Genomic DNA, 11,115 nt, shown 5'->3' with positions numbered 1-11,115 from the left:
ACAATTTTCTTAGCAAACTGGCAGGTTTGTCATGGGGTGCTTGTGCTCCAACTTTGTGGACATCAGCTCTTGCCACCTTGTATTTGGTGGTGGAGTACTGCGCGCCAGTTTGGAGTTGATTGTCACACACCAAACTGGTGGATACGCAGTTACGTGCCACCATGCATATCATCTCCAGCACCCTGCGTCTGACTCCACCCCCATGGCTCCCAGTTCTGAGCAATATTGCTCCTCCTCATATCAGAGAAGAGGTTGGCACTGGCTAGTTACTGGAGAAAGTACACACCAACTCAAGCCTGCCACTGCACAATGACCTTTTTAAACCACCAGGTGCACATTTGGTGTCACATCGCCCATTATGGTCTCATCCGCCATGCCCAGGATGTTAGGGCGGAAACACTCTGGCGAGAGGAATGGATCGGTTATAATCCCCCAACCAGTCCCTCATCGCCGACCCCACAATCTGCCCGCCTGGGTTTGAACTGCCCCGTCGCCAATGGTCCCTGGTGAACAGGTTCCGGACCGGGCAAGATCTCTGTGCAGCCAACCAGTATCGCTGGGCCGTCGTGACAGCCCTTTGTGCAGCTGCGGCGCGAGAGAGAGGCCGGCGCACATTGTCGGTGACTGCCCGCTGACTAGGTCTGCGTCACGCCACTGAAGATGCCATGGCTTGGCTGGACGACTCTGCACACGCTAAAAGCGCCCGGCCCTGGGGCTGACGCGTGGGGGCCGAGCCCCAGGCCAGCGTGGTTGGGAGGCAGCGCAGGCTGGGGGTAGGGCCAGGGTCACAGGGCGGGGTCGGGGGCCGCTGCACCAGTGACTCCAGCGGGACCCTGAGCGAGGACTGGGGAGAGATCTGCCCATGCGCTATTGCGCGCAAGCCAGGGCGGGTACTGCGCATGCGTAGATGCCCGGAGCCCGCGAGGGTGCCAAGACCCGTCCTAGGGAGATACCACGCATGCGCCGACTCCCGGGACCGGGTGGGGGCGCGGAAGCGGCGGCTGAGGAGGTGAGTGTCCGCGCGCCGGGCTTCCTTTGCCCCCTCCCCGCCCCATCGCCAGGCCGCCCTACGTCTGTGGGAGGGGCCTAAGCAGCGTCCATCGCCGCGGCCTCGGGCACCTGCCTGAGCCCCTCCCTGTCCCCTCAGCGCCCTCCGGCCGGGACCGGATCTCGCCCCGCTCGGCCTGGGGTAACCGCGCTGCGTTGCGGGTGCGTGTGGCCGTGCTGGGGCTGGGGGGTGGCCGTGCTGGGGCTGGGGGGTGGCAGAGCTGGGGCTGTGTGTGGCTGTGCTGGGGGGTGGCAGGGCTGGGGGTGGCAGCGCTGGGGGGGTGTGGTTTGCGCTGGGGGAGCGGGCGGGTGTGGCTGTGCTGGGGTTGTGGGGTGGCTGCGCTGGGGATAGCTGGAGTGGGGGGGGGGGGAGGTTGCCAACCCTCTAGGATTGTCCTGGAGTCTCCAGGAATTAAAAGATTAATCTTTAATTAAAGATAATAGCATGCGATGAAAACTCTAGGAATTCATCCAACCAGAGTTGGCAACCCAGGGGCTAGCAGCGCTAGGGCAGTTCCCCAGCTGTACTGCAGGGGTAAGCCCTACACAGCGGGCCGGGGACAGACACCCCCAGCATAGTGTCCTCAGCATTCCCCGGCCTCCCCAAACGTGTCCCGCTAGAGGCCAATCTCCTGTTAATTCACCTGGCACAGGAGGGCACGTTTCCCACATGGGAAGCAGGTGCCTACTACCGCTGTTTGTTCTCAGTGCTCACTATGACCTGCACAATAGAGAAGATCTTAACAGATGCCAAGACCTTGCTTGAAAGGCTAAAAGACCATGATAATGCAGCAGAGTCTCTCATTGATCAGTCTACTGTCCTCCATAAACGGGTGGCAGCCATGAAGGAGATTGGAACGTCACTATCGGAAAAGGTTAGTGCAGGAGACACCATTCTTCTATGCAAAAGAGTTATACAAATGTATGTTATCCTTGGTAAAAGCATCCCTTTGTTTTGCAAGTACCAAGAAGATGCAACTGATCTGAAGGACATATCTAAATACAAACCTCACATCTTGCTATCACAAGAAAACACACAGATCAGAGACTTGCAACAGGAAAACAAAGGTTAGTAGTCTAGAGCTACATGAGTGCTCTTCACACTTGAATGCCTAGAACCTTTAGAATAGTAAATTATATACCTATAAGCAGCATAACATGAAAGGGAATGCAGATGCACAAAAATACCTAGCATCTTGTGCTTAACTGTATGTGCAAAGGTAAGGCATCACCAACAAATATGACTTTACATTTTACCCAATAGCTTCTTATAATTCTTAAGTGGTATAACCCTGTCACTGCGGTCTCAGAAGAAAGAATCCCTTCAGTAGAGTTTCTTGATGGGGTTTTATTGTGAAGAAAGTGTGTTAAAGGTGGGAGCTTAGAAACATGCATTTTGGAAACACCTGTAATGACTTGAGGAACAATGAAAATAAAGGCATCCATCTTCTATGAAAAGGCTATTTCTTCTCTGGAGCCTATTATATTGAATAAAATGTTTGCTGCATAAATAAAATGTCACGGACCTGAGGCCAGTAACTTTTCCATCATAGTGTAATGTATTGGTTTATTTCTCTCTAGTTTGTAATCAAATGTGCAATTCTAGGTGGAAGGAAATTGAGTTGCTTGAAAACTTTACAGTATGTTCTTTTTCAAGTAACTTAATTGAACAGGAAGTGTGGGAGATTTTACACACCTGCTAGGAACTTGCCTTTATTAAGTCTGTGTGTATAATGGAAGGTAACCTCATATAACTGTAGTGAGGAAGGTGCCCTTCAAGATTGTTGTTTCATGATGATTGTATTGTATGTTGTAGAGTTGTGGATCTCCTTGGAGGAACATCAAGATGCTTTGGAACTTATCATGAGCAAGTACAGGAAGCAGATGTTACATTTAATAATGGGAAGAAAAGATGTGGATGCTGAGCCAGTCCTAAAAGTGCATGAGGCTCACTCTTCGGTAAATTGGGGAGGGCGGTAATCATTATTTTACCTGTTTCTGGCAAGTGTTGGGAATAAAGTTTGTACTTTAAAAACCCTGTGCTCTGCCACTATTGTTTACCTTTATGTTTGCTTTGTATCCTTTCCCACAAACAACTCTGCTCTGAAATATCCTTCCTGATTCCATAAGCCTGGAACCTCCTGCACCTTCCATTCCTTCCTATAAACACTGCAACAATAACCCAGAGTTCCATGCCAACTTCAACTTAATAAAATCTACATTTTAAAAAGGAACTAATAAAATACATAAACTTCATTCAAGAAGGACTATTTGTCCTACTTGTAGCTATTGGAAAAGTATTTGGAAGATGTAAAACAGTGTCACTGTGAACTGAGCATAGTATTGTCCTGCTTCAATGTATTTGCAGGAAATTGAGAGTCACGTAGACAGAATCTGTGAGATGGGGGAAGCGATGAGAAAAGCTGTTCAGATGGATGATGATCAATTCTGTAAAATTCAGGAAAAACTAGCCCAGTTGGAGGTAAGACCTTGGTGTGGCTTTGAAGTTGGTTGTGGGATGGACCTGTTGCCTACTCGTACTCACTAAGGGTAAATCTAGGTTTTGGGATATTGACTGATTCAGAGAAATCCTTTCTGCTTCATACAGGGATATGACCCAGGCTGGCTTTTTAAAGGGAAATCCTAACAATCTCTTTAAATTTTGCATACAGTAAGTAAATGTTAGAAAAAACTCACCAAATACCAAACAACTTTAGAAAGACATGTCTTTCTATATTTAATATTTCTGTAGCAGTCAGCAACTAGGATTTTACTTCATAAAGGCTGCTGTTTTGTATAGTATGCACTAATCCTGTTCTGAAATGCTGCTTCTATTCATGAAGAGCAGAAAGTAAGAGACAGAGGGATACCCCATCTGTGCTCACTATTTTTGTGTATTGGGCATCAAAATAAAACATTTAAAAGTGGAATAAAGAGCACAGCCCCTATGCCTCTCCATTCACCCAAGGTTCTTCTGTGGTGTGTGGGGGTGTGTCTGTATGTGTAGAATTAAGAGAATGTAGTTCCCCTCTCTGCCAGTGCAGAGATGTTCCCCACTGCACAATTTCAGTATTTTAGGGCTATTTAGTACTGTCATTTAATTATGAATTAGTTCATTTCTGTTTTAGCCAAAATGTCGATTTTGCAGCTTGAAAATAAAGAGCTGCGGGAGCTGTTATCCATCAGCAAAGAAACTATCGAGGTGAGGCGAGAGGAGCTGCCTGACATTGCATCTCAAGCCACAAAATAACTCTCTCTCCGAACTCTTGACTTTTAAAACTCTATGGAAACAAACCACTGTACAGGAAAACGTTTTATCTTAGTTATGTTTTATTACTTCATGTGTTTCCTGGAATCCCTGTCTGATGTCACCCTCTGATGGCAATGGTTTGCATTGCTGCTCAGTCTTAACAGTATACAGCAGCTTAACAATGAGGCATTTATGCAGCTATACTCCTTGCAATTGTTTGTTTCCTCTCATGAAGAATGTTTCTGGATCAGCCCCAATGGGAGACATCTAACTCTGTAGGCAGCAATTCAAATCCACTGTAGCATTCTCACTTCATCGGTGGTTACAGAGCATTTTACAAGTTATGATTTTTTTTATCTAATAGATATGAGTGAAAGCATTTATTGGAGAAGTTGTCTTGTAAATATTAAACATCACACATTTAATTTTGCTTTAAATAACTCTCCAAACAGCATTTGGCTGGGTTAACAATGTCACTTAGATACAGACTCTCTGCTTTTTATTGTAAACAGACCGAGAGAATGGCAGAGCTGTAGTTTAGCATGTTTTCTAGCTCTTGTGTTGGAAGGAGTGAACGCACCCAAAGCCCAGAAAACTAGGTAATGTTTAAAAGCATCACTCTTAATCCAGAAGCAATCAGTTTCCATCCCTGTTAGCAAGAATTCAAAAGATTTCTTTTCATGAATTAGTACTTAAACGTCTCAGTTCCAACACGAGTGTACTTATTACTTCATCCTCTTCTGTGAGTGAGGGTTCTGTTGGACACGATATAGGCCTTATGTTTTTGATTGGAAGAGAATTCCTTCCCTCACCCCAGGACATCTTTGGCAAGTGTGAGTTGGGTAGAGACAAGGGCTTTCTGGAAAGGAAAATAATGGGAGAAAAATTCTCTCTTCTCCTTTCTTCCATCTCAGTTGAAGAATAAATGAAATAACCTAGTACGCTATTTTTCTGAAGAACTCAGTGCTTTGAGACCAGACAGCAAACAGAGTAATTATTTATCATGGATCTTGCTCTTATGGTAACGTGTGCTGTGAGATTGGCGTAAATGCATTCCACCTCATGACACTACACGGGGTTGTCCAGCAGCTTGATTAAGATGTGGAGTTTAAGGAATTGGAAGTTGAGCAGCAGTCGCCTTCTCAGCCAGTCATCCCTGAAATCCTTACTAGGAAGAGGAGTCAAGAGGGTGCTGTTTTAATGCGTACTTCTGCTATTCCACTTTTCTAAAAGTAAATGTTCACTGTAGAATCTGAGACCCTAAATGTATTGAGTGTGACTTATTGCTGTTGGAGGGATTTCCAGAAGAGCATAAGGGTGCTTAACTCCCATTGAAGTCAGTCAGTTAGGTGCCTAACTGTTGAAAATCCAACCTTTCATCACAGCACCTGAACTTCAGTCCAAGAGCAAAATACCTCCTTGTTGCTTCACTTTCCACAATTTATCTTCCTCAATGGAAGTGCTGAGGAATAATTTGGCACCTTTCTACATCCTGTATGACCATACTGCAACCACTAGGAACTGGGATCCTGAGTACAGAACGTGGAATTGACAGGAAAACTGTTGCTACTCTGTGCTATACAAACATAGACTAATTAGTAGAACTGGTTCAAGTTTAGTAGAAACTTCCTTAGCACCAGTTGTAGCTTTATGCCTTTAAATATGCCATCAGTGCCACTTTCCGTGTCAAATGAGTTCCTGTAATGAGCAGATATGTGCTCAGTTTGTTTGATTCTGATTTATACTGTAAATATTCTAAGGGAGGAGATACTATGAATAAATTAGTGTTACTGTGGTGTGCTACGATAATTCTTTCTCATTTGCCTGCTCTAATCAGTCGGCTGACTTGAAACAGTTTTCTTTACATCTCAGGTTTATCAAGTATGTATATTGGCTTTTTATTTTTCTTGAAATAAATCTCTTGAAGTATTACCATGTGACTGTGCTTTATATAGATGGCTATCTACCAACACTTGTAACCCCATGCAATGTAATTACTTTGACTAATTATTTAGAAGTTATAACAGAGGCAAAACAAAAATGAGTGCTCGGTGCACAAACATTCAGTTTGCATAAGAAAAGGGAAAAAAGGAGTTAGTTCTACTAATACAAGGAGTCTGGTGGCACCTTAAAGTCTAACCGATTTATTTGGGCATAAGCTTTCGTGGATAAAAAACCCACTTCTTCAGATGCCACTGGCCTCCTTGTTGTTTTTGTAGATACATACTAACATGGCTACCACCTGATACGGTTCCATTAATGTGGCCTTCGATTTCTATGAGAGGGTGACATATTGTATCTGCAGCAATGTCTCCTGAGAAATTCCAGCTGTCTGTCAGATTTGACTGAGGAACATTCTCTGAATGCTTTTACATTGCAAGCTCTCTGGGGTATAGGACTGTATTCCTATATGTCCACATAACCTCTAGCACATGATGAGTTTTACTGTAATACCAGGGCTGTGAATTGGTAAAATTACATATGTTTATATTGTATGAGACCATATACTCCCCTACTGTAGCTTTGCTGTAAGAGTGAAGTGCTCTTATGGATATTGATGGTGGAAGTTGTGTAACTGGGGGCCAGCAATGGAAAAGCCCTGCTCCCCCTCCCTATCAACACAAGATTAAACGGGCTATCCACATCTGAAAGACCACTTTGTTCTTCCTGTTGCTTTCTACTTAGCACTTTAATCCATGGAGAGAAAGGATACAACCCCTTCTCCCAAAACTTTGAAATGTCTCTTTAGACAAAGTAGGGCCCAATTGAAAAAACTTGTAGAGAACAGCTATCAAATCCTTATTTCTATTCCTAATAATTTTGTTGGGTGTTTTTGTTTTCGCTTTCAGGTCTGAACATTTCTGACCCTTAACAGAGTAATAGGACAAATCCATGCAGCATCAGTATCTTTGGTTTTTTTCTGATGCTTCATTTCTTGGAGTTATTTCAGGCTTTTATGTGAGCAAAGGAATCCTGCAGTTTACTTGTTGTGCTGCTTCTCGTGTCCCTGTTAACAATCCAAAAAAGTAGAACAGCTGTCTGTAACACAGTATGGACATTTCCAGGAATAGATCTATTGCGTAGGGCAAGATCTGCACTTTAAGGTCTCATGACTGACACTGAAAGGCTATTTTGAAATAGTACTTTCATCGTGGATAGTAGAGCACTCTGTGGCTTTGTAAGTTATTGTAAATAATTTTCAAATGCTTAGAACTGAATGCGGTCAAATATAGATGTTACACAATTGCAGCTGCCTCTTTTCTAGAAAAGCAAAACTTCACAAAGATTTCCTACAGTTGGCTAGACCGATGAACTTCATTGCTGTGAGCACAGTTGGAAGCCATAATCTAGAGCGAATGCTGTTTTAAGCACGGTATCGTTTAAGCCTGTTGGCGCGAGTCTTGAGCTGGTGTAAAACACACCAGCCCTGCCTGCCCATGCGGGCAGAGAGCCAGGGGGGCTGTTGTGGGGCTGGGGGATTGTTGCTGAAGGGGCCGAGCGGAGCAGGCGCTTGGTGCGCGATGCGGACGGGCGGTCCCGCGGTCCCGACGCAGAGGACCGGCGTGCCTATGCCGGCAGCGTGGCTGGCACTCCGCCGGGACACGCCCCGCACGTGGAAACCCGGGTTGTTTTGCCGTGCCCGAGTCCCGCGCCGCCACCAGGGGGCGCTGCCGCTTCTCGCCATGCAGACTGACCCTGGGGTCCCTCGCCCCTCCCGCGCGGGGCGCCCCCTAGCAGCGGCCTGGGCACGCGCGACCACCAGTTGCTGTCACGGGCTTAGGGCCCTAACACCTCGCCCGTTGGCTTCGCTTCCCGCACAAGCGCACATCGCCCCCTGCCCCGGGGGGGGGGGGGGAATGCGCGCATGCGCACTGTCCCCAGCGGGGGGGCTTTATGCGCTTGCGCATTCCCCTCATTCCGTGAGTCGGGTTCCCCGCGCGCACGCGCGTCTCTTCCTCCGTTGCCGGCCCCTCCCCACGGGTCTCTCGCGAGAGGCCGGGATTTATTCCTACGTGCTGTGCCGTGCTGCTCATGGCGGCGCTGGAGCGGGGGCGCTGAGCTGTTGGGGTAAGTGCGGCCTGAGGAGCGGCCCTGGAGCGCCCGCACCCGCCTAGTCGGGCCCTGTGAGCTCTGAGGGGCGGCGGGAGGGGCTGGGGCGGCGGGAGAGCCCGCGTCTCCATCGTCCTCTCCGCCCAACGGTCCCGAGCGGGCAGAGCCCCTCCCCCGCCCTTCCTGTGGTGAGGCGCGGCTAGGCCGATGGGCCCCGGCGCGGTAGGCCGCGGCCGGCGCGGGAGCTGCTGGGGTCCCGGGGGTTGTGGGCCGATGATGGGGCCTTGAGCAGCGAGAACACTACAAGTCCCAGCGTGCAGTGGGCGGCGGCCTGCCGCGGGGACTGCTGGGGGTGTAGTTCGAGCTGCGTGGGGCCCGGGGCCTGGGCAGGTTCAGTACTACAAGTCCCGACCGCCACTGAGCAGGGCAGCCTGCCAGGGCGGCTGGGGGATGGAGGCCTGGGCGGTGCTGGATTAGTGGGGCCTGGGCGCGGGGAGGACGATAGGTTCCAAGGTGCTGTATGAGGGGCCCGCCGAGGGCTCTTGGGAATGGCGTGTGGGCCGCTGCGTGTCTGGAGCCGGGGAGAACTACAGGTCCCGGCATGCAGCGCGCAGTCAGCCCCGCCCGGGAGGGAGCGCAGGCCTCTCTTCCTTTGTGTGTGGGGGAGCAGCCGCCATTTTCCTTTCTTCCCCCCCCCCCCCTTTTGTATGCGGCGAGGGTCGCAGGCCCGGCCCCTGCTGGCTCGTCGGGGAGCCGTCATGGCCGGCGGACCCATGGGGCTACGGCCTGCCTGAGCGGGTCTGCGGGGAGGGGCGCCCGCCTGGGCCGATGCTTTGTCACGCTCTGGGTCTCCAGTCCCTCACCCCCTTCCGCTAAGCTCCCGGCAGGACTGCGCTACTTCTCTGCTCCTCACGTCCGGGACTGAGGAGTTCGGCACCACCCCAAGCCAGGGCGTCCCTGGGTTTTTTTTCTCCTCAGTCTTTCACAGCCGCCACCATCTTGCTGCAAAGTAACATGTGTTGTAGCCAGTTTGGCGGCCTGGATGGGGAGGCTGCCACTCCCTCCAACCTAGCGTGTGCCTGGATACCATAGAATCATAGAATATCAGGGTTGGAAGAGACCTCAGGAGGTCATCTAGTCCAACCCCCTGCTCAAAGCAGGACCAATCCCCAACTAAATCATTCCAGCCAGGGCTTTGTCAAGCCGGGCCTTAAAAACCTCTAAGGAAGGAGGTTCCACCACCTCCCTAGGTAATCCATTACAGTGCTTCACCACCCTCCTAGTGAAATAGTTTCTCCTAATATGCAGTACACTGTAAATGTCTGCATAGGCCACTTGGTTTGCTGCAGGCCCTGGTGGGTGCCCTGCTAATGAGAATGATGCATCAGATTCTGTTCTTTGTCTGGTGTAATAACGTCATTCCACAAGACACACCGGCTAGCTCCAAACCAGTTTAAAGGATAAAACTAACTTTGCTTTTTAATATTTACCCTTGTTTCAGTTTGAATTGTTTTTAAATACATCTGTTAACTTGCATGGCCCACTAACAAATTTGTCACTTCAACGTCTGTCTTGATTCTCTCTCCCCCCCTTCTCTCTCAAATGCTTTTAAACAATCTCAGCTTCAGAGTAATGGCATCTAACAATTGCTACTTCATTGGCCCAGGTTTGTGGATATCATATGGAGCTTTCTGGAGTTCTTACTGTTACCTTTAGCTGATAGGTGCTTAAACAATGAAATATTTGAAGGATCTCCAAAAGAAACCTTACTGTAAAATAATTATTAGTATTATGTCTTCAGAGCTGTGGCTTGCTAGCTAAAAATGTAACATCCAATTTCCATTAAACATGGCAGCATTGTTCTCTTAAGATATATTCTAAATAAACACATTTGAGTTAAACAAACGGTGTTTTAACCCCATCTGTTGCCTTGTGTGAAACTACATGAGAATACCCATTGTTTCAAAACTGGGATGTAACAGAAAATGGCTGTGGCTGCAGCCTGGCAATTTTTTTGATTCTGATGAACTGAAAACATGCATGTGCAGAGCACTTAATAACCCTCTTATTTAAATTAATTAAAACTTGAAAGACCTTAAACTGCAAAACATGCATAGCTTTAGCTTTGTCTCTGAGTTAATCCTCTCTGCTGTAAATATACAAATGTAGAGACCAGTGTGACTTGAGGGCTGGGCAGCTGCTCTCCGTGTTTATGGCTGGGAGGAGTATTTATAGCAGCTGAGTTGAAAAGTAAAGAATTTGAGGCAGACACACATTCAGATTTTGGTGAGTCAGACAGAACTTGGCTAAACCTTTTTCAATACTGTAAGAATGGTAAACTCATCTCTACATCAAACCAAAATTATGAAATGAAAGTATGTGCTAAAACTTTTTCTGTATCTAATTAAATTAGCCCTAGGCAGACATGTAATTAGGATAAGAAATGTTTTGAATCGCTTCATGAAAGAACTAAGTCATGTTCCTGCAGGGCTAAAAAGTGTTTAATGTAGCATTAATTTAACAGTACCAATAGTGTGCTAGGCAATTTGGATTCAAAATATTTTATCCTGGCTTGTTTGCAAGGCATCTCCCCCCCCAAATCTCAATAGGTTCTCTCCATTCTTATTGTGTCCCTTAAGTTTCCCCGTTTTCTTCTGTAGCAAGTCAGTATAAAATCTTCATACTGAGACATGAAGCCCCATTTGCACTGATGATGTTATATAGTACCAATTGGCCCTCCTTAAGACAACATGGTCTCTGTACATTAT

At 47.6% G+C, this 11,115-nt stretch overlaps 2 protein-coding genes across 10 annotated transcripts in view; both read left to right on the top strand.

Annotated features, from left to right (window-relative positions):
- The first annotated feature begins 935 nt into the window (after positions 1-935).
- Positions 936-4,934, top strand: SIKE1 (suppressor of IKBKE 1). 5 transcript variants are annotated; one of them, XM_024209238.3, is made up of 6 exons: positions 936-1,009; positions 1,756-1,922; positions 2,010-2,115; positions 2,864-3,006; positions 3,416-3,529; positions 4,196-4,934. In XM_024209238.3, the coding sequence occupies exons 2-6, from the start codon at positions 1,764-1,766 to the stop codon at positions 4,295-4,297; spliced, it is 624 nt and encodes a 207-aa protein (XP_024065006.2). In that variant the 5' UTR covers positions 936-1,009; positions 1,756-1,763; the 3' UTR covers positions 4,298-4,934. The 5 variants fall into 5 exon arrangements, with proteins under 5 accessions (XP_024065006.2, XP_026516796.1, XP_024065008.2 ...); XM_026661011.2 differs by lacking the exon at positions 936-1,009 and adding an exon at positions 1,104-1,189 and having other exon boundaries at positions 1,701-1,922; XM_024209240.3 differs by lacking the exon at positions 936-1,009 and adding an exon at positions 1,110-1,189.
- Positions 4,935-8,277: 3,343 nt separating this feature from the next.
- CSDE1 (cold shock domain containing E1) overlaps positions 8,278-11,115 on the top strand; it is a 46,970-nt gene continuing 44,132 nt past the window's right edge. For all 5 annotated transcript variants that reach the window (XM_026661007.1, XM_026661009.1, XM_026661008.1 and 2 more), the window contains exon 1: positions 8,278-8,365. The gene's annotated coding sequence lies outside the window, so the exon portion shown is untranslated. The remainder of the gene's footprint in view (positions 8,366-11,115) is intronic.

The sequence above is a fragment of the Terrapene carolina genome, unplaced genomic scaffold, assembly GCF_002925995.2.
Source record: "Terrapene carolina triunguis isolate 2854851 unplaced genomic scaffold, T_m_triunguis-2.0 Scaffold926, whole genome shotgun sequence".
Classification (NCBI taxonomy): Eukaryota; Metazoa; Chordata; order Testudines; family Emydidae; genus Terrapene; species Terrapene triunguis.
Note: the sequence above shows the minus strand (reverse complement) of the source record. Positions and strands in the feature narration are given on the sequence as shown.